Source organism: Corvus cornix, chromosome 4, assembly GCF_000738735.6.
Source record: "Corvus cornix cornix isolate S_Up_H32 chromosome 4, ASM73873v5, whole genome shotgun sequence".
Taxonomy (NCBI): Eukaryota; Metazoa; Chordata; class Aves; order Passeriformes; family Corvidae; genus Corvus; species Corvus cornix.
In genome coordinates, this window is record NC_046334.1 from 41,652,971 (window position 1) to 41,676,305 (window position 23,335).

At 40.9% G+C, this 23,335-nt stretch overlaps 1 protein-coding gene across 1 annotated transcript in view; it reads right to left on the reverse strand.

Annotated features, from left to right (window-relative positions):
* The window catches only part of MTNR1A (melatonin receptor 1A), a 53,013-nt gene extending 32,414 nt beyond the window's left edge, over positions 1-20,599 (reverse strand). The window contains exon 1 of the mRNA XM_039551326.1: positions 20,145-20,599. Within this exon, the coding sequence (XP_039407260.1) occupies positions 20,145-20,562 (418 nt within the window). The 5' untranslated portion in view covers positions 20,563-20,599. The remainder of the gene's footprint in view (positions 1-20,144) is intronic.
* Between the last annotated feature and the right edge of the window lie 2,736 nt (positions 20,600-23,335).

The following is a 23,335-nucleotide window of genomic DNA, read 5'->3' on the forward strand; positions in this document are numbered from 1 at the left end:
CAAGTATAACTGGCACTGAAGCTATTTTTTCTCCCTAGATGTTTAATACATCAATCATGATCTCCTTTTGTGTAGGTGCTGCAATAAGATGAAGACAGAACTATCTGAAGTAACTGAAATATTCTTGGGACTTGTTGCAAATTTAGTGTCAGCACTGTGTTTGTTTACATTTGAATCTTAAGTTCAGTTTAGACAAGAAAGAAAAAAAGAAAAAAAACCCCCAAATCTTCATAATGCCTTTCAGTTCCAGACACTTCAGTAGTGACATACATAGCTAAGTGCTGCAAAAGTATTTCAACATATGTTAGCTTCAGGGATAAGCATTGTTTGACTGGGGCATTCATATCCTTAAGATGCTTATGGGTTTAAATGGAACTGCCCTGAAAAATAATGCTGTTTGAAAAAAACCCCAAACCACAATGATGCGTCAGTGACCACCTTCCTCCTTCTTCACTTGTACAAAAAATGTGAAAAAAGAAAACAAAACCCAGAAACTTCACGTGAGTCCTCTGTGAGGTGACTATATTCGAAAGACAGCAGGAACTGAATTTCTAAAAAAGTCCTTACAGCTGTAAGGACTGTAAACTGCAAAGCCTTGCCTACCTATCCAGGTTTTTCTGAAGAGGACAGAATGAACTGTTTCCCAGTCAGTAGCTCCCAAAACACAGATCTTTTATCTCAAGGAGAGAAAAAGAAAATCGATAATAGTTACAGATCTTCACAACTCTATGCTTGCCCATAACAGTACAGGAGGGTTGTACACTGTACACTCTTCAGCTGGAAAGTTTTATCTCAAGAATGCTTCTCTGAGTCCAACTTTCCTGTTGTTTTCTCTACTCCAAAGTTGGGGTAGAGAAGCTGGTACTTGCTTTCCACCTCTCAGTTTTTCTGAACTTCAGTCTTGGTGTGTCAATAACTTTGAACTGGGGAGAATTACTTGAGGGTGTTGGTTGGCACAAAGCTCAACATGACCCAGAAATGAGCACCTGCAACCCAAAAAGCCAGTCGTGTCCTGGGCTGCATCCAAAGCAGCGTGGCCAGCAGGGCAAGGGCAGGGATTCTGTCACTCTGCTCTGGTGAGACCCTACCTGCAGTGCTGCACCCAGCTCTGGGATACCCAACGTAAGAACAATATGGACCTGTTGGAGCAGGTCCAAAGGAGGGCCACAAAGCTGATCAGAGGACTGGAGCACCTCTCCTATGCAGTCAGGCTGAAAGAGCTGGAGCTGTTCAGCCTGGAGAAGAGAAGGGTCTGGGGAGACCTTAGAGCAGCCTTCCAGTACCTAAAGCTGAGGACACTAACAGGAGTTAAGGATGTGTTTTTTTCATTTAAAGCAGATTAAGGAGGAAACTACCAAACTCCCTAGTGGCACAGACACCCTACTTTCACACAACAAAATGTGGGCAATACCACTGCTATTAAAATCTACTGTGAGAATCTCAGTTCAAGGTAAAAAAACCAAAGTAGCTGAATTCAAGGGAGCAGATGGCTCTGGATTTTCATTCAGTAGATGAAATATAAACTGAAAAGAACAGTTTGAAATACTCAGTCCATCTGAAATTAGGCTGGAAGATAAATACATCAGTAGGTGTATTCTTACATACAGAGAGGGCAGAAAATCTGCAGCCAAAGCTATGCAGAAGTTAATTAAAAACTAAATTATTATTGTAAGGGGTGCTGCTCTGGGCAATACAGAAGATATCACGTAACAGGGATGTATCTCCCTTAGTATATGGTATACACAGTATATAAACACTAAACAGTCTTTCACTGTCACATGTCTTGCCCAACCATAATAAAAGTTATAGCTCTGACACACATCTGGAATGAATGCTCAGAAGAGAATTCTGGAATACTGCTTTGATCAGACTTCAAATAATAAACAATTGCACAAACCAAGTTCATAATGGCTTAATTGTAACCATTTTAAGAGGGAACTCTTTTTTTGGTGCTTTTGCAATGTTTACTAAGTAGAAGCTCAATCCATGATGAGCAGTATACATAAAAGCATGAAATTGGTAATATTATTCCTACCACTGTGTAATTTAATTTCTGTTGTCATAAACATAAGTCTTTCATCTTTTTCCTATGGTTAGGAAAATACTTCTCAAAGTGGTAGATAAGGCTTGTGGAAATGAAAAAAAGACTGTTTTCATATTTGTATTTTCCCCTTAAAATGGTCACAATGGTTTCAATTCTTAATTGCTCATTATAAACAGAGGGACCATTGCAATGCTTTTTAGAAAATTTCTGTTTACAGTTTACAGCTGTACTAAAAAATTCTTTGAGTCATGCTGGTGGCTTGATTTGTGGTTTACTCAGTGACCTCAGTTTTCCTACTTATTTTCTTCAGGGACAAGATTTTTCAGGAGTCTTCTCTGATTAACTTAGCTTTTATGAGAGAGAACATTTGGCTGCTAGTACCAGACTAATGTTTTAATGCAAAAATCTTGTTAATTCTCTGATGATAATACTTCTAAGCCAAAGTCACTCATTAGCCCTTAACATCAACGTGATAAACATCAGTGTCAGCAGAACAGAAACTTTCTAGAAAGTTCTGATATCTGCAATTTAAGTGGCAAAGACCATAGCTATAGTAGCAAACAGTATTAGCTTTTCTTGTAGTGATTTTAAAGCTATGCCAAGCCTATATTCTATGACTACTTTATGGCTGTCAGTAGAATTTTCACACATGCATAGTCACCATTGACTGGTATTTCACCTTGTTTACAAGGACATAAACAATTTTATTAGAAGTTTAAAAATTCACAAGCTAAAGGAGACCTGTAAAATTTACTGTAAATCTATTCACCGATATCCTGCAGTCTTCTGAACACGATCATTGGACATGCTGGTCTTAAGAGAAAAAAGACAAAACTGCCTGTAAATAAGCAGCATTGTAGGTTTCCCAGCAAGTACAGAAGACTGGTTTTTTTGGACAATTTAAAACGATGCTAACTTCATTGATGGGAGCAATGTAGCAAGGAGTGATTTGCACCTCAAGCCCATCTCCTGCTTGTGGCAGAGTACAGTATCTCCTGTGAAGTTTCTGACTTCAACAGTATGGAAAGCCATGGAAGTGTGGTGGAAGAGAGGAAATTTACTCCACCTAGTAAAATTAAGACTTCAGGACCAGCTCTGTGAAGAATATCACAAGCTTTAGGTACTGATGCAAAAAGTGACAGGAAATACATCCTGGGACATCTTAGACATTACTTGAATTGTCATTTGAGTAAAAATGTCTAAAAGCTCTATTTTCATTAAAGATAGGAAATCTGAGTCAGAAAAGTCAATTAAACAGCATGGCTAAAGGGGCTGACAAAAAGCTAAAAGAATTTGCATGACCTTTGGAACTTGTATCACTAGTGAATGATCTTCATGATGTACCTAGATCAAGAGAGACAAATGGACATAAGAGTTTTAAATGGTAATATATGAAAATGCTGGAAATTAAGACATTTTAAAGGAAGGTCACAATATCCAATACCTGTAACCCAGTAACAAATATTTAGCTACAGTTGTACTGAAAAGACTGTGCTGTAGTTGAACCAAGGATCAGCTGAATCACAGTCTCGTGAAGTCCTCTATTGTTGCCATCTAATTGATGCTTCTCAAAATGATACATTTTGGAATAATCCCAGAAAAAAAATTAAGCAAACACCCCCAAATGTTTATCTTCATTCTATCACCTCACACAGAAAGAGCTGTGCAACTTAAGTAGGAAACTGTGTCAGTACATGATCATGAAAAAACATTTAATTACATAGATAACTCCATTTTTTGAAGGTGTATTAGACATATTCATTGAGTAAAACACTTCTGTTTTTATAAAAAAGGATATTTGAGGAAAAACTCAAGTGTTTCAAAGTTATTCATACATCGTACAAGGTGCATTTACAGAATCTCACAAGCTGCACAAAAATTGTTTAAAAACATATGGGACAATAAAGACCGATTTGCATACTGACAGACTCATAAAACACTAACGAAAGAGCAGGGAGAGTACAAATCTTGAAAATCAGAAATTAATATGTGCAATGATACATCACAGAATATACTGAGCTGGAAGGGACCCACAATGATCATTGAGTCCAACTCCTGGCCCCGCACAGGACAACAGTCTGCACAACACTATGTAAAGCCTCAGGTTTTGAAGTAAAGGGTCACAAATGTAGGAAATAAAATCAGTTTGTCATATTCAGAACAGGTGACTTACCCCAAACACAAATTCAGAAATCTCTACCTCAGCTCTAAAGTACTACAGAATAATAACACAGAAACCTTGGAATTCAGAGACACTCCATATCCTTCACAACTTAGAGATTCTCTCAAGCTTTTTAAAGTGACTGAAGTTAACACACTGCATTATTATGGATACTCACAGAGATAATAGGTCTCACACAGGTAAGATAGTCTGACACTGTGCTTTAAGATGTGAAAGGATCCAGAAAGCTTTAGGTGAGATGACCTCGGTGGAAGCAACAGTCCAGAATAAGGATACATCTTAATAGTTTCTCTCAAAAAGTTTTACAGTGCCACTAAAGTTGAAAATCTTTGCTATACCTAAATATGCTAAACTAGGCATGGTCAGAATATGCATCCATCACTCAAATAAAGCTCATTATGCAGAACCTGAAATTCTTTGAGGGGCTATGGGCATTCCTGAGTATCGTATAATTATATTTTAAAGGAGCATATGAATAACATAGAAGTTTTAGGAAAATGGATTTTGGCCAATAAATTCACAAATACACCTAGAAATGGAAGAACCATAATTAGTGTGAATTTGACATGACAAAGGTTAATAGGACAGCCCTAAGGAACCCTCCCAACTACAATTCGTATTGATCCTGAAAATCCTAACACAGCTATTAAGAAATAAGAGTCTATACACATAACTTAAGCAACATTTAAGATCAGATAATCAAACGTGATGAAAACAAATTAACTGTTCAGAAAAAAGGATATTCACAAAAAAAAAGACACTGCTAAACAGTGCATGCTAGACAGAATTAAAATTTTTTTCTTATTCTTTTTGGGGATAAAATAAACAGTGAATTAGTGCAACACACTGACAAAAGAACTAAAGAGACTAATTCAGGGACATTACAGGCATCCATGCAATAGCTAAAGACGTGATACAAATTCAGAGAGAATATGAGGAGACACTGAAGAAAGCAAATGACAGAAAGTAGAAAGATGGATCAGATAACATTGGGGATTTAATAAAAGAAATTAAAAGCACTACCTAGATGTTCTTTCTATGAAAAACCAAGTTGGAAGAAAAGCTGCAGTTATAGTCTAATACAAGGCTTCTTTATGGCACAGAGGTGCTGTCAATGATTCTTTATCTTAAATAACTGCAGAAAGTATCTTTGGTTGTCATACTGAGACAAAAGACTGTCCCAGAATGCAGCTGGGAAATGTTCATGAGAACATAAAGTACTGGAACAAGTAGAATTCAGGAGCAGAACTATAATGCTACATACAAGCCAGTATCACCCAAACAATGAAGACCAAAAATGGCTTAGAAACTGGGATTTTACAATATTACAACAGTAGATGTAACAGGAGACAGACAGTTGTAAAATAAGAATGAAACTGATTTTCAGCTGATAAGAAATTACTTAGCATTTCATGTGCCTCAAAAACAAAGTCAACAAACATATAAACAATATGGGTCCAAATAAAACAGACTTATGTCAATTCCAGGTGGTATTTAATTTTCCTGGAAAATGCTTCCCAAGCTATGTTGAGCATTACTTCAGCCAAAAATTGCTCATAAAGTCATATTCTTATTTCAGTTTGTATAGAAGGAAATTAGGAGGTCATTCTAGTCCTTTTTCTTCTTCAAATACACGACTAACTCTGCCTACGACTTTCCTATACATAACTGCCTGTTTATCTTAAATCAGCATGTAATCTAATATCTTTCATTTTCTGGACTAATATTTTACACTGTTCAAGTCGCATTGAAAAAGTATAACAGACTCGTACAGAACTTTAGAGGCTCTGAAAACTAAGCAAGCGTAAGATCCTTTGGCATTGGTGGCATCTTCAGTTCTAGAGCCAAAGGCATAAAGTCCAATTAGGCTTGGACAGAATAGACTCTAGGGAATACACAGGACCTTAAATGAGAGTCACTACTTTTAACTACTGCTGAGTCCAGATTTTCTAATACAAGAATTCTGAAAAAAAAATCATATGGTTGGAATATTTTGTTCCACACTTAGAAAGGCCTTACTCCTATTATTTCATTACATACTTCTGTCACCTTTTTTTTGGTGTCAGTAGTTTGCACAATGCATACACTGCTGCTGCTTGAAGGACTTTACGGTGTATCAGGGAAATCAGTTTAGACTCACACAATAATTAACTGCATCAGTAAAAGTCACTAGTGACAGAAAAGAACATGCAGTGAATTTTTTTTCTGGATTCCCAAAACTAGCAAATGGGAATTTCAGGTTCAGAATTATTCTACCATTTGCTTCACTTCACTGAGATTAATTTCAAAATTCCTGTTAATTCCTTTCTCCACAGCCCCTCCTCTCTGAAGAGTGAGAGTACACCATGAAATTTTGAAGGCAATGCTGATTTACTAAAATAAGCCATCTGTCTGGACAATTAACAAAGCAGTAGGTACTGGTTTAAACAGCTTAACTCCAAGCAGACTGTATTGTCCAGTGGCCATAATCCAAATGAAAAGCTGAACAGCAAGAATCAACACTTGTCATTAAAAGCTAAATGCTACATTTCAGATTGTTCAATTTTTTTCCCCCCTACTTACCGTAAAATTCCAATCTTTCAAAATTGTTTTGACTGAAGTTGCATTGCTGCTGTATTTTCTTCCAGATACTACCAGTAGTAGTCATTAACTGGAATGCTATCAAGCCTATCTGTACATGTAGAAAAGACTTCACAGCTGAACATTCCTGGTGTTTCACAATGATTTGTAAACTGAAGGGATTTGATGTAGATGCAGAATATATGAGGTGATAAAGTGTAATTTTTAAAGTCATCGTTTCCTAAATGTAATCACAGTTTAAAATGAAACAGGGTTTGATATAGAAACACATGTAGGAAAAAAATTGTCTAGAGACTCCAAAAAGCAAGATCTATGAGAGGATCAAATGAAATGTAATTAATTATAAGCTTTGGCTGGGAACAAATATGGAAAAACGTTCATGACAGATAGAAGTACAAAAGGAAGGACAGTCCTAAAAGCAAAAATCTCAGGGAAAACAAGAGAGGGGTCACACATATGCAAGTGCTCAGAAATTTAGCATTCAACATATGGACAGAGATTGAAAGATAAAGGTCACATCTGAACTTTGAGTATGGATATGGAGTCAATGAAGTCTACAGAGGACTGGGAAGATGGTTCTGGAGGACAGTAGGGAAAAGGGCAACTGATGCCCTTTTATTAGAATTTCAATAGAAGGTGTTTTAAGTCTGCTCTTCCAAAGGAATAAAAATAACAGCATTGGAGAGACTGCTGCCATTTGTTGTTGAAGAGCTGGAAAAACAACTTAAAGCTGCTTAACACTAGAGAAATAAAGGGGAAGAGAAAATGACAAAATTAACTATGTCAACTCGTACATATTATATAGAACTTTAGGGCATGCTAGATAACGTACTGTTTTGTTTTAGTTATGAGCAACAAAATGTTTCATATCCCTGTCAGACAATTATCAGGTACAAGAATTGAATCAAATGGGTTCCCTTAATAGTGCAATCTAAGATGATCAGAAACCTGGTGGAAGCAAGATGTTGTGAACAAAAGAGAAATCCCTTCTGGAAAGCCTCTTTGTAACAAGGTTTATGATTGGCATCTAGTTCCATGCGCACCCATTTCACAGATGATGCAGAGGTATCCTTGAGCAGATGTACTGTTCTGCATGGTGGCTGAGAATAATTTCAAGTTGGAGCTAAAAACTAAGTTGATTAATTAAGTTCAGGGCAAATAAGTCAGGGTACTTAACTATATCAATACTTGTCAGCTATACTTATCAAGTGACACTAGCAGCAAAAAACTTGTCCTAAAATATTCTGTACGCTGATTTCTTTTCCAGAAGCAAGAGGAATTAAAGAAAGCAAGAAAGAACAGCACCATTTTGAGGCTGCTAGCTGAATGACACCCTGTGGACTGAAATCACCTCGAATGAATCAGTTTGCAGTGAGTCCCCTTCTGTTCATCATGAGCACGGCAATTACTGCATTACGGTAATCACTGGGTGTGGGGTGGAGCTTCTAATCCTGAGAGCTCTCTGTTAAGACAGAGAGACTCCAGCCCCAAGAAGTCATACAGGTGCACAGGCAGAGGGTAGTACCTTACTTCTAGTAACCAACTCCATAATTACACCTGTGAGAAGAAGGTTTAGGATTACAGAGTAGTAAGTGCCCTACTATAGCTGACATAGTAATCTAATTTTTCCAGTTACACTGAATTCCTAATTTGCCAGATTACATGACTCTTTTCTTACCTCAGTATAGGCTCAGCACTTCTGAATATAGAAGACACAAAAGAATTTTACTTTACAGATGATCATTAGACAGTCGCTTTATTTCCAGCGTACTAAAGAGTCAACATTCTGTGTTTTTATAGAAAGTATTTGATCACATACTGGATTTGCACTTATCAAATGAATATGCAGAATTGTTCCAACAAAATAAATTCTTAAAATAATGCTGGTAAATATTTCTTCAGAATGGGTATTAGCTTACATGAAACATACTGGAGCTGCTTCACAGTGTTACTACTGAAAATTTCATTAACTTCATTGAAATACCTGTATAAGAAAGCAGACCAAAGAACAACACAAGCAAATCCATGTTTTGGAGATTTATTTGCAAGACAAGCAATTTCTTGTTTTTGAGTAAAGTAAGCAAACATTCTGTCCAGTCATCACAGAGAACAATCAGCAATTCAAAACACAGAAAGAGGTGAAATCTCTGTGAAATTTGAATATGATCAAGAAATTTTTCTGACTAAATATGGGGACAGGAAATAATATGAATATCTAAATATAAGCAAAAAGACTTTGAAAACAATTCACTGCTTTGGTGATAGTTATGGCTGCACTAGAAAGGCGTGCTCAGGCAGCTTTACCCCAGGAAGCATTCTGGCAGCAAAGTAATAGCTTGAGAAAAGTAAAAGAAAACACCCACTAGAAAAGCTTGCAATGAGATGTATCACTCTTGTGACAGATGGGATATCCTAGTACAAAACAAGCACCAATAACAAGCAGATTGCAAATTCTACACCCACTAGGTTACTTAAACTTATCATGTACACTTCATTTTTTTTTCCATTCATACTTCTGCACGCCCATGTTTGTCAGATTCAGCCACATCTTTAGGTCACGTTGCAGGTAACAATAGTTGCAAGAGGTATTAACAAGGCACAAGTGCGAGCTTTGCACAACTGTATAATCTTCCCTAGATTGTCACAAATTATGCATAAGAAATTCTTACCAGGAATAGTAACAAAAGCAGCGCTTTGTTTAAAATACTAGTATTCATAATGCCCCTAAGAATAGAGCAGCATCTTAGAATTCTGTTTTTACAGAGTGTATACATACCAGTTTTGACAGAATGTGTGTAAAGGATCCCATGAGAGAGAGACCCAAGTCAATAACTCTAAAACAAGAGCCTTTCAGAAAAAACCCGACATCCACACTCAAAACATAGGGAAAAAACAAGCCAAAGAAAAACAAAACAAAAAATTCAGCAGCAAATAATTTAGGAAAAAAAGTGCAAAATTTTTCTTCAATACAGGAGATATGCCATCCTCAGCATAATACCCAATGGGTATGGATCATCCAAAGAAAAAGTACAAATGTATGATGAGCAGAAGCACAACAAATTCATAGGAACGTGCAGAAGTAAATGAAGAAAAGTGGGCATATTAGGTAAATACAAAATATTTTTGGGGATTGCCTACAAGCAAGACAAGTATTGTGCCACAAAAATTATGAAAATCAAGGCAATTTCCCACCAACCAACAAAATGTTCGTAGTTGAGAATATCATAAGGCACTGCAGTAGTGGGATGCACTGGATGGGCAAGAGAAAAAGGAATCAGAAGAGCTGCAAAAAAAATGGTAGTATGTACACAAATTTGTAAGTGAGGACACAAAAGAAACGCCAATTATTTGCCAAAAAAATTGTTCAAAAACCTTTGCTGCAAGAGCAAGAAAATCTGACTGCATTTTGAGCTCTACTTTAGATATTTAATATATGCTAAGACGCAAATTGCTGTCTTCTCCATACTTACTAGTATAAAGAGGAGATGAAAAGCACTTTTACTGAGCTTGATGAGGACTACGTTGTTAACTGTAGCCCTGAAAGTTTGCATCCAGAATAGTTAGAATGAGCTTGGCCAATGAAGGTTATGTGTACACAACACTCACCAATACAAAAATTCCTGTGGAAGCTGTCTCAATAAGCACAAATTACAAGAACAGCGAAATTCTTCTAATTTATCCTAAGAACTAAAGCCAGCACCTGTGTCTAGGTGGAGGAAAGTAAGGAAAGATCACTGTCCTCCCTTCCCTCAGGAATGCTGAATATTCTTCTCCTGTGTATGAGAGATTGTAATTTCTGGAGTTCAAAAACAATACACAAAAATATGAGTTACGATGTGGCAGCAGATGCTGCATTACAGAAAAAAAAAAAAAAGGTTAAATGAAAAGGTCCTTTCTGCAAAAACCACCAAATCAGAGCAAATGTTTCTGGATGTATCTATATCTGTAAATTCAAGAACCCAAACTACACAAAACTAAGCAACCTTTGGTTTGAATGACTTCTGCAACATGGTAAAAACCAGTAAGATTTACATATGCTTTAATATAAATGTGGTTCTGTACACACCCAAGAAAAGACACAGCCAATGCTATGAAAATCCTTAGTGACAGGTGTTGGAATGTGTTACCTCATCAGGAACAGAGAGTAAGATGGGTTTATAAGCTCTGCAGAGATTCTCAACAGTACAGTTCTTCAGACAAGGAAAAAAAAAAACCCAACAAAGGAGAACTGAAAAATTAGTGGTCACAGACAGTCAGACTGAGAAATTTCCAAAGGAACATCATACACATATAAGACAATATAATTCACAACAGAACCACCCATCTGTAGAGTGAGGCAGCAAAACCCCAATTTACTCTGATTAATGAACATAATAAAGAATAATGAGTTCCTAGAAAGTAGAAGACAAATATATCAAGAACATATGTGATTGGAGCAGAAAACTCTAGTACAAGCTAACTATCCTTGACCCAAGTAACAATTCCCATTTGTAACCCTACAAAGGGCAGCACTGCAGCAGCAATCCTTGGTGGTCTCTTGTGTTTTCTTTATTCCCAAGTGTGTTCTTGAAGCATCAATTTTCAGACTTAATAGCTTGCATACATACTCCACATGAAATTGTAAGTGGCTTCCTACAGTGCACCCACCCCAGGATATATAGGTCAGGCACTTATGACCTTACCTGTACTCAGCTTTCTTACAAGACTATCCACGATCCAACAAAAATCCTATTCTCAGTCCAGTTACAGAAGATTTCTCTGCTTACCACACTTTGGGTTTAAGGCTGTGAGCAGCAGCCTTCTTACTCCCTGGCAAGTATTGCAGACATAAAAATGGAAGCAAGACAGGCACTGACCTTGATAAGAGATTTGCTATTGATTTCAGTAAAACCACTTTTAGGGAAGTTATTTACAGAGATCAGGCATACTCCTAGAGGTGGTGCTCTCTTGCAAAGGGCAAAGGTTATTTTGTAGAAAGACTAACAGAATTTGATACCAACCTGTCTTTGACTAACAAAACAACAGCCAAGAGGTGATACTTTTATTCTCATTACAGGAATAGAGAGGTGCTAAGTAATGCTATGTAATATTAGTACAACAGCAAAAGAATATAAACTGACAGGAAATATTTTTAGGCAGTGAGAATCATAGAATGGGTTGGGTTGGAAGGGACCTTAAAGACCATCTAGTTCCAATCCCCTGCTATGGGCAGGAACAGCCTCCACTACACCAGATTGCTCAAACCATCATCCAACTTGGCCTTGAACACTTGAACAAGGAATGTGACATCCACAACCTCACTGAGCCACCTTCCAGTGTCTCAACAATCTTCTTCAGTTGGAGTAAGGAAATAGGTGATTCCAAAAGGACTTCTATGAACACCTACAACACCTGAAAGCTGTATTTGATGATTGAAAAATGTCGCATTCAATCCTGTGCTCTAAGTAAGAACTAATTCGGTAACAGATTCAGGGAAGGTTCAGAGTTGCAATACAGAATAATGGGAATGTGGGTAAGAACCTGGTTTTAAAAAGTAGATTAAAATTATGTGAACCTGCATGATAGTTGCAGCCCGTTGCAGTACTCCAATTACAGAAGGCAGATCTCAGCATTACACAGTCAGAGATAATCTGGAGACATCTTTAATGTAAATAATTACTATAACTAAGACAGAGCATATTAATGAAAATACACAAACTTATTTAGAGACCATTAATTCTTCATCCAAAATGAACCAAAATGCAACTGAGGTAAATGATTCATTTACATTTATGCAAACTTTGGTTCTTCATAATATGCAAGTCTCATATTTTAAAAGTATTCCTAACAAAAATGTCACACCCTAACTGTATTGGGCTCTTTTACCTGTGAAAATGAAAACACTTTCTTCTCCCAAATACACACAGGGAGATGAATGTGTCCTTAAAAGTCAAGTTAGACTAAAGAGTAGAAAACTCTTCATCAGTCATTCTGGAAAACAGAAACATAAAATGAAACCTGTAGTCACTACTGAGAAAAAAAACCTCATGATTTTTTGCAGAATGTGAAGATGTGGAGAAACTTCTGCAGGGTGTGACTGGATACCAATTTTCAAAGCTGATCCCTGTACCCATGCCCATTCACCACTTTGGTTCATCTCTACAGAGCTGGGCACTTTGGCTAAACAACAAAGTTCCGGCAGCTGCACCATAACCACAATAGGCTTATACTTGACTAAAAAAGAAGTCACATTACTGATTGACCTCAATACCAAGCATGGAGCTGACCTCTGTCAGCACAGGGGCAAACCACCTCTGCTTGGTAACCTCTCCCTGAAGACAAATTAGTTTTGCTAACCTTGCATCTGCAGCCAAAAAAACCCCACAAACAAACCAACGACCCCAAGGTGATATGATATCAATAGACCTTATATTTCAGCACCACATGTAGAATATCATGTACACATCATTCTGAATGGGGTTTCTGTAGGCCTAAATGAAAAAAGTACATACCCAGTCCAACTTACACAATAAAGGTAGCTGAACAGTCAGTTTAAAGGTGTAAACTGAAAAATATAATTAATCTGAAACTAACCATAAACCCTTCCAGCTGATTAGTATGAATTTGTCTAGAGACAAATTTTATTTTCAGTGCTTGGTCACACATGTGTTTAAAATCAGCTGCTTCTATTTTCTCTCATTTTAGAGAACAGGGGTTCTTATGATAGGGTAGAGAGTCCAAATGAAACACTGAAGGACTATTTTGAAATTCTATCAATGGAAAAGATGAGTTCTCCACCATCAAGAAAACCCAACCCACCACCCTGCCCAAAACTAAAACAACCAAATTTAAGTCCCCAACTCAAGCATGGATTCTCTGATGTAATCAAGAACTGAGTTTTTACAAAGACCAGTAGTCTAATACCTATTCGTCAAAAACTGATATTTTTGAAGAATATATATAAAAACATATAACTATATGACCTGGTACTCTATTAGGAAATTTATGAAATGAAAAGAATGAGCTCAAAATCTTTTACTTCTGGTGTTAGGTGTTTCGTCAAGGAAGGGGTAAAAAGTTGCCTCCTCATTAAAAAAAACTATAGAACATGAAACTTTTTACACATACTGGTCAGTTATCACCACAAAGCTACTTAGTGACTTCTGCAGCTTCTATCTAAACACTATAAATAGCTTTGCTGATTACTTTCAGTTGCCACTCTAGTTGAAAAAAAAAAAAATTATCAAGAAGCTTGCAGCATGCTTCTCATCTGAATTAAAGGGCACTGGTAAAATTCAATTGCATATTTTATCCATTCCTAAAAAATAAGTAAGAAGTTAATCAGACCTTTATTCTGTCATTTAAAGTAGAAACCTTGATTATCCCACCGGTGACTTTAGGAGGGCTAGATTGGAAAGAACACTTGTTTAGTAGTAGAATTTGTATTATAGTCCCAAGCATTACTTAACTACAAGCATTACTTAACTACACGCATTAAATACATGTTTATTTGTTCATTCAATAAGCAAACACGTTTTGCTTTGTTAACAATTTGTGTTCTGTTATCCTGTGGAATTCTAAGTAAGACCTGTCCTCCTGAAACAGAGGTCTGTAATTTTTTTCTCAGGAGTGGAAATATGGTATTTAAGGCAGCACACAGATGTGACTAGAAGAAAAACTGCTAACAGCAAGGGGGACAAGTTCTTATTGACATTGCAAAACTAAACTGATGTATAGCATTGAATTGACACTGCAAAGTTTTTACTGCCCTAGGAAAGCAAGCCTCACCAGAGAAACAGAACAGACACTGTCATATCAGCAGTGGATACCTACTCTTGGTAGCATTTTCTGTCACTAACCTAAACTTGCTGATGATGTCTGAATGCTGGAAAGACATCAATTATCTATGTTATGAAAGAAAAGTAGATAGCATAAAAAGAAATAGGAAAGAGATAAGAATAGAAGCAAATCAGAAATTGTTAATGAGAAAATTAAAGATGCAAAGAAACTTTTTGCATAAAGAGAAAACCCCTCAAAAATAACCTAAATGAGACAGCAAATAGTAGAGCATATAAGTACCATTGCCCACTGGCAGCTAACTAGAAAAAGCAATGTCTCTAAAAACTTCAAAATGCAGAATCTTGCAAAAAGAATAAATACCCGAGCTTGACAAATTCATTAGTAAGAATAAGTTATTAATTATTTGAAATACTCACCTCTACTTTTGGTCACTAGCAGCACAGCCCTATTTAAACAAGTCTTTGAAGCAAACCTCTGATTCAGTAAAATATTCAATCAAAACCAGTCTGAGGAACAACTTTATTGAAACTGTATTTTTTTATGCTCAGTTCTGCTCAACAATTTGCAAAGTTCAGCATCTCCTCTAGACATTTTCCCTTCTCCCAAACAGCTTACCATTTTTAATACTGGAAGTTATTAATTTCTGAAATAATGTTCATTGCCATCAACATCTCAGTTTTTATCAGAACCCTGAATTTGTGCTATAACTTGATCTTCTAAATTCTCTTCCTTGAGTCAAGTATTTCTTGGGCTACCATGTCTCTCAGGGCACAAAACGAAGTCCAAGGATCACCTGTGACAAAAAGAATGATTTCATTAGTCTCAATTCACAACAAGAGTTTCATTTATTAGATAAAACAATCTTTACTAGAGCATTTAACATTATAATTTTAAAACTAAAAAACAAAACATCATCAAGAACAATATTTTTCTGAAAAGGCTGATGATATCTCCAATCTGATTATCAAAAGATAGCTCCATCCTTATTTTTAAAATTTTTATTCTAGAGAATGCATTAAGAGAGGAGCACTCTTGAACTAGATTCTTACACTGCTCAAATCAAAACCCAGGGCCAGCTTGAAAAGCCTCCAAAGTTAAATTCTTACTGATAGATTCCCATCCCTAATTCTGCAATGGCTGTACTATTTAGCAAAGAAAAAAAAAAATCTGAAGTGTTGCAACATCCCTATTGCAACACATGGCTGAGGAACATGAAGTAGCTGTGTTCCTTAGTTCTTTCAAAAGCAACTTCACTGATCTTAGAGATTTTAAAGCGTTTACCCTCAAGTTCATTTTATTCTTTTGAGCACTCACAGTGCTGTCTTCACAGAACTCTGGGGATCTAAAACATGTGAGGCAGATTGAGCATACAAACATTGGGGTTTTTTCCCTTTTTCATTGCCATCCCATTCTGAAAAGTAGTTACCACACATAGGTAAGTTTAAGCATGTGTGCAGTCCTAGTGAAGTTAACTGGATCTTGCTGCTCAGGGCCCTGGGGCCTCAGCTATGTCAACCTTCCTCTCTGCCTTCTTCACCAGTAACAAAACAAAGTTTTAGCAACAAAACATTTGGGCCAAGGACATGGAAAACTAGAAAAAAAGTACAAAACCCCAAATACACCTAACACAGAACAGAGATTGGTGAGAAAAGGGTTAATGCAGCTTTCTGCCCTGATTTTGTAGGTGCTAGTTACCAGCTTGGCACCACTCCCTGGATTATCCCAACCCATATCAGGTGTTAGCAGACAGGACAGGCACACAGGAGTTAGGGTGAGACTGCTGAGCCTCCCTTCTTGCCTGCTGGAGGCTTCCCTTCCCACACAGGACTCTGTTGGAGGGGTAGTCAGGGAACCTTTGACCTCAGCACACAAAGCACCCAGAAAAAAAGCAACCCACCAGGCCAAGGGAACAGTTTCAAAAGGAAGAGAAAGAAGAGCAAGAGGTGTACTACCATTCAAGAAAACTTTCTTCATTGACCTTAAGAATGGTCCAGTCCTGCAATTACTGAGTACCCAAATCCACCTTCACCAAAAGAACAGGTGTAAGCTGACATTTTGATGTCACTACCAGAAAACTACTCTCCATAGTCAAAGACTTAGAACTGCTTCCTCACCTTGTTCTTGATGCATTGTTTTTCTTGGTGTGGGTAACATCAAAGGCATAAGGATACCACCAATCACCAAATTTGTGTGCAGTATTACGTAAATCACTTGAATGATCTCCTCGGTTTTCTGAGATGTTCTGATTTGATGTTGACAGTTTCAAGTAAAAATTCCACTTGTTGCTAAAAGTACCAACAGTTTTTAAATACACATTCCCTAAGGCTAGTTACTGCATCTTCCCAGGGTGGACCTGTTGAATGACCTTATTTCTGATCTATGAATATCAGTAATTGTAAATGAGACAAGGATTTACACAAAACTTCTTTTTAAAGTGTTCTATTCTCATTCCTTTTAAAAATCAGTTATTAAAGGCAGCACATCAGTTTAAGTTCAAGCTGCATGAATATGCTATCAAGATATGGTCATTAAAATCCTTATGCCTTGAATGTTTCCCTTGAATTTTGTTTCAAAGTCAAAAGATTACAGATATCATAAACCAAATTCAGTCTTTGTGTAGGTCAGCTTTCAATTGCAGCTGCTCCCATCAGGACTGAATTGGTGTCAGGCACCTCTTGGATTACAAAGCCACCATAAAAGAAATAACAGACCAGAACTATGAAACTTATTACAAGTCAAGTACATTAAATAAAAGAGGATCCTACCAGTTGCATCATCAGCTTCTGTGTCTAGAAGAGCATCTATTGAAGCCATGCTTGTGCCTATGAAGGAGTCTGTAGTATCAGACACTCCTCGCTTGCTGAGACAAACTTCGAGTTACTGACTCCTCTGCTTTGATCAGTGTCTTTTACTAACCTTCTGACTGTCAGGAAGGTTACACCACTTGTTGAGAAGGTTTTTCTAGGCCTTCCTACTATTCCCCAATGAACTTTTTAAATCATAAGTCCACAGGTTCAATTTGTAGTATCTTCCAATAAATATGTATATAATAGAGAGTAGGACAGAGATGCAAGATGTTTTCCCCCACCAAATCCACCTTTTTGTGAAAGGGTTATATACTCCTTATTTCTGTTAGTCCTCTCTTGCCAAGAGGGAAGAAAATCTTCAGTGAGATACATTTTCTTCAGGAGGCATCTTCTGTTCCTCCCTGACCTTTTTCCAGTGGAATTTTCATCCTGTGTCCTTTTTCCTCAATAAATGTGCCAGCAAGACTTAATTAACGTAAGTTGTTGCAAAAGCAGAAGTTTCTTTCTTATTACATTTCTGTAAAAAGTCATAACTGCCTTTGGCATTACCATGTTACAAATTAGTTGTATGTATAAATCATATTGTTTTCAATGTGATCTCTTCCTGAATAATCCAAATTAGGATAAACAAGACTTGGGAGACTTCAGTCTTCAAACTTACAGGTATTAGGCCAGGTTCTTCTAAATACGTATGCTCTGTTATAAATTTATTTGCCTGGGTAACCCCTTCCTAATTGAAGGCCCAATTTAACAGTAGTGCTCACATAAGTAAAGTTATGCCCAGGCTTAGGTTTTTGCAGGATTGGTCAAGAACACTTAGAAGACCTTTTTAAAACTTGTGTTATTTCCAAAGATTCCTTTAATCCATGTACCAAACGCCCCTATATTTTAAAGAAAAAAACCCCAAACTTAAGAACTTTAAAAGCTTGCTCCTATTTTTTCCCTAAATTGAGACTATAAACTATTTACGATCTTGTACCAAGTATCTACTTGTTTTAATTAATCCTTAATTTCAGAGGGTCAATCAGTATCTAGTTCATGTTCCAGTCTCAAAGACTTTATGTTCAGAAGAATGCTCTATTCTCCTAGCTGTTGCCAGTTTATTGCAGTTCTTAACAGTCACTATGACAGAAAAGGCAAGAACAAGAAATGCAGTAAGAGTGAGCAAGTGAGCACGTGTTGAGATTCAGGAGGGATTACACGATATCTACAGCAGAGAGTATGCACACACACAGAGCCCAAGGATTCAGTTACATCTCCAGAAAACAGATACCACGTTTATTTCGGACTTCACCAGACTTGTCTGTATTGCAAATTCCCCACAGAAGTGCTAAAGTACAGAATTACTAATTAAGGAGGAGGAGAATATCACCCATTTCCCTAGAGTAACTCCAGTAATATGCTTGTCTTAACCCTTTCTCCCTCCATCTAAAAATCTTCCGGGGAAGAAGGGTAGTCAAGTCCTGACGTGGACTTCTGGAGTTGGAATCTCCTCTCAATTATATGCTACTGCACGTGTTACAATGCCAGCTCCAGTGAATGAAGTTTCTGCCAATGAAAGCAGGAAGATAATACTGCCTTTAGAATTTACATCAGTGGCAATCATAGGGAGGAAAAAATTAAAATCTGTTACTCTTCATTTTGATCTTGTGTGAGGCATTCCACTATGGCTGAAAAAAACCTGAAACTTGAATTACCTGAATTAACCTTAGAAAGATAAGCATGCCACTGTTTGCCAGAGTCCAATACTAGACACCTTTCTTAGTCTAGCTCAGAGCAAAGCCCAGGCTCAAGTTCCCCCTCAGATGAATTTTAAACCACTAACTAATGAACTTAGTGCAGTAACAATGAGAACCCCAACAGCTCCATTGTGAAAAAAACAAGCTTCTCAGTTGTCATGGGAGTGAAATTCTGCTTTCATTACCAGTGCAGCTCTCTTCACATGCTCCTGTATTTTTTTCAATGAAAGATGCATAGGGTTTGGAGTGCACAGATTTGGTACACGTGCACAGCAGCTGGTCTGACATGATAAAGCAGAATGAATCTGAAGAAGTTCCTGCCTGTCTGACCAATAATCCATGAACTAAGAGGGATTTACTCAATAGACCAGCACAGATTCCACCCTGTCAAAATTAGAGATGTTTTTTTTTTTAAAAAGTGCCTAAAGCCGTTTTCTGTTAGATATTTTCCATTCCCCAAACACCTAGACAGCAAGTAGGAGGTGAACAAAGGTGGGGGGGAGGGAATTGTCTGAATCCTGCAATGTTTATAACTTCGTATTTGCTTGATTTGAAGCTCCAACCATAGAATATGTTACTGGAGACATTTCTGTAACTTAAAGAAAATCAATCAGAAGAAGAGCATCCAGCATGCACAGACACACACTGTATGCCAAGGCAGCATTCCCGGTACCGTGTCTAAATTTCATTCTTAAATACGACTTACTTGCCATTCTCTTTTGCTAGGTGGGAACTGCCGAGCGCTAAAAATAACACCAGGATTTGGTGGCGGGAGCTAAAAATACCCTTTCCCGCTCGATTACCGACTCGGCAGGAAAGACGGAGCTCTTGGCATCTGTCACAGTCTATAACCGCCAGCTGGGGATGGAGGCAAAGAGCCCAACCCCGGAGTTGCGCGCCCGGGGAAAGTTTTACGGGCAGACGAAGAGGCCACGGGGCTGCATCCCGGGGCCACGGGACTCCCACCCACCCCAGCCCGGGCGGCGCCCCCGGGCCTCCCCGCCGCCCCTTACCCGCGTTTCGCAGCTTCTTGTTGCGGTAGACGGAGAGGATGACCAGGAGGTTGCCCAGCAGGTCCACCACGATGGTGAAGATGAGGATGGCGGCCAAAGCGGAGGTCACCCAGGGCTGGCGGCGAGGGGCGCCCTCGGCCGGCGGGTCCCGCGGGAGGACGGAGCTGTTCAGCTCGCTCTCGTTCACTCTCATCCTGCCGCCGCCTCCCTGGGCACAACCGGGTACCGGCGGAGGGGGTGCGCCCGCCAGCGCTGCCTCCCGCGGGGGCAGGGCAGGGCAGGTCGGGACGCGGGTCGCGGCCGCCCTGTGCCGGTGGGCTGCCCGCCCTAGGGCGGAGCGGAGCTGGCGGGAGCGGGCGCACCTCCCATGGCGGCCGCCGCCGCCACTGCAGGCAGGAAGTTTCCCCGAAGCGTGCATGTGCCGAGCGGGACACTTTTATAGCCCGCCCGCGCCGCCGCCCGCCCGCCGCCACCGCTGCCGCCAGGTGACACCGACCGCCCCCGCGCCGGCACGTGCGCGGCCCGGGCTCCAGCTGCTGCCGCGCGGCGCCACAGCGCCCCCCCGCGGCGCCCCGCCGCCGCCATTCACGCCGCGCTCCGCTTCCCCATTCATGCTCCCGGCCGCTCATTCAGCGCCGGCCGCTCCATTCACCGGCGGAGGCGCGGCAGGGATCGACGGGGGTTGCTGTCTGCGGTTGGGTGGTTTGCAGCGCTCGGCGCTATTTTTAGCTCTCCTGGTTAACGCCGGCTCTTAATTAGGAGCGCGCCGAACTCCCTTCCCCTCCTCCCCCTCCTTTATTTAACATCGCACCCGCACGGTAACGTGAGCGCGGCGAGAAACCTCCCATTGGGGAGCGGGTCGGGGCTGCTATAAAAAGCTCCTCGCGAAGGAGGCTGGCTGTCTGGGCGGGGGGGCGGCGGGGGGCGTCTGAGGACCCGCGTCCCGGGAGCACCACGTGTCGCCGCAGCGAGGGGGCGGTGGGGGGACACGCACCACCTCGGCACCCCCCCTTCCTCCCTGCAGCCCTTCTTCCTCCCCCGCACCCTCGGCAGCGGGGACGATCTGCACAGGGAAGACAGAGAGAAAGGTAGCGGGGATGCCCTGTGCCACCCCTATGAGCCCGGTGAAGTCTGGCTCCCCTCTTCCCCAAAAGCAGCACTTGCTTCAAAGAAAGGAAGGAACAGGGAGCCATAGCCCAGCCGTAAGGAGGACCCAGCTGACTAAACAGGCTATCCCCTCACCCCCTCGTGCGGTGGGCGCTCTGCTAAATAAATTTTAAAAAGAAAAAACAAAAAAAGGCACTTTCTTCTGACTGAGTCTTCTCGCTTGCATGATATAGAGCTGTTGAAAATCTCTGAGCAAACTGGGCTTGGGGGATCAGTCTCCCATTCAGGGTAACGGGCTGCCAGCGCGGATGGCAGTGCGCGCTGCTCTCCGCTGTGCTCAGGACTGGGCGCGGTGCTGGCGGCCAGGGACGGCCCCGCGCACCCACGGCCATCCCGGCCGGAGCGCTCATGGGGGTGCTGCGACTGGGAGCAAGCGGGGAGTCCGCAGAGGGAGCGCGGGGCTGCTCCTGGGCGGCGCAGCCTCCGCCGGGCGCTGCGGAGCGCAGGCGGTGTCTCTGCGCGGCTCTACGCGGGGCGGGAGGGGCTCATGCGGCCGCAGCCTGCGCTCAGCCGCCCGGACTCACGGTGGCAGCCCAAGGTGAGGGATAACCAAAGCCACCGCTGTGACCAGCTGCTGCCTAACGCGGCGGGTGTGACAGGAGAACGCGGGAGCGGCCAGCCCGCAGCCGCGGAGGGGCGCGGACAGGCAGGACGGCGGCGGCAGCAGCGGCACCCCCGCCCCGGCAGGCGCCGCAGTCCCAGCCTGCACGACTGAGTGCCGGGGAAACCCCGAGCTTCCCATTCACCCACGGTTTTCTTTCACCACCCCGGGCAGCGGAGCGATGAGCACCGCCGCTCAGCCTCCCGCTGGTGAATGAGACCGCTTTTGTTTCGTGGGGGAAGCGCTGATTTATTTGATCACCTACTGACTTATTAAACGCTCAATATTCCGGCAGCGTGTTTCCCCGCCGTCCCGATAAACGGCAGACCCGGGGAGAAATGTTGGCGCTACAGAGCATTCCTTCCAACTGCTTCCCAGGAGAGCAAAGCCCATCCATCACTGGAGATGGAGAGCAGCAGCCCGCACTACAGAGGAGGTTGCCGGAGGAACCCCTCAGAGCGGCGCCGCAGCTCCTGGGCAGAGGGTTGTGGTGAGCACGCCCTGACATCCACATCCACCCACCACCAGCCCCCGCCCTCCATCCCCCTTGCAGCTAGCTCAGTGCATGTGTCCGTGTAGGTGCATAACAAGTAGGTTAGCAAGCTGTGGGAGAAGATTAAATATAGGAGGAGCCAGTATCAGGGGGATACTAGATCAAGGACAGCCACACGTGGATACAGGCAGAACTGCCTGGTCCTCAGTACACCTCCACGGGTGTTTCACTGGACAGGGAGGGGCTGGCTGCCCAGAGAGAGCTGTGAAGTTTCACAAGGTCAGGTATTTTTAACCAGAAGGTAGATTGATGATGAGGATCAGCCCATGATTTTGTTTCAAAGAAAGGGAATCTGGTCCGTGCAGGAACTGCTGTTAATTGCCTCATTCCTGGGATGTTCAGTGACATATTTACAATTTAGACCCACAGGGGAATGGAGATATCATTCAATCCATCCCATTTTAGTCTAATGACAAGAGTGTATCTTGGACCAAGGCTGCTTGTGCTGGTGAGAGCAATGCTTAGGGAAGGGAACTCTTCCTGAAAAGGGGACTGTAGATGTTCTACTAGAAAACCCTACATGAGAGCTAAGGGTGACCCAAGCAGCAGCAAGCACCATGATACATTGAGAAGCCCTTGTGCTGTTGCTCCATGTGTTGGCTTTGTTTCATGCAGAGTGGGAGATGAGCATCAGGATGTGGGTCAGGCTCCAGCAAGAACCACCTTCCCATTCCCTACCAGGGAGTGGGACAACCTTCTCTTTCCTCCCTCTCACCTTGACAGAGACACCTCATACTAGAAAATGCTGCTCTTTAAGGTTTTGCATGTGTTTACTCACATTCTGGAGAGTTAGACTCTTAGATGCCACCCAAAACAAGCAAGCTGTGAAAGCTGCAGAGGAGCAGATCTAACAACATCAGTTACTTCACA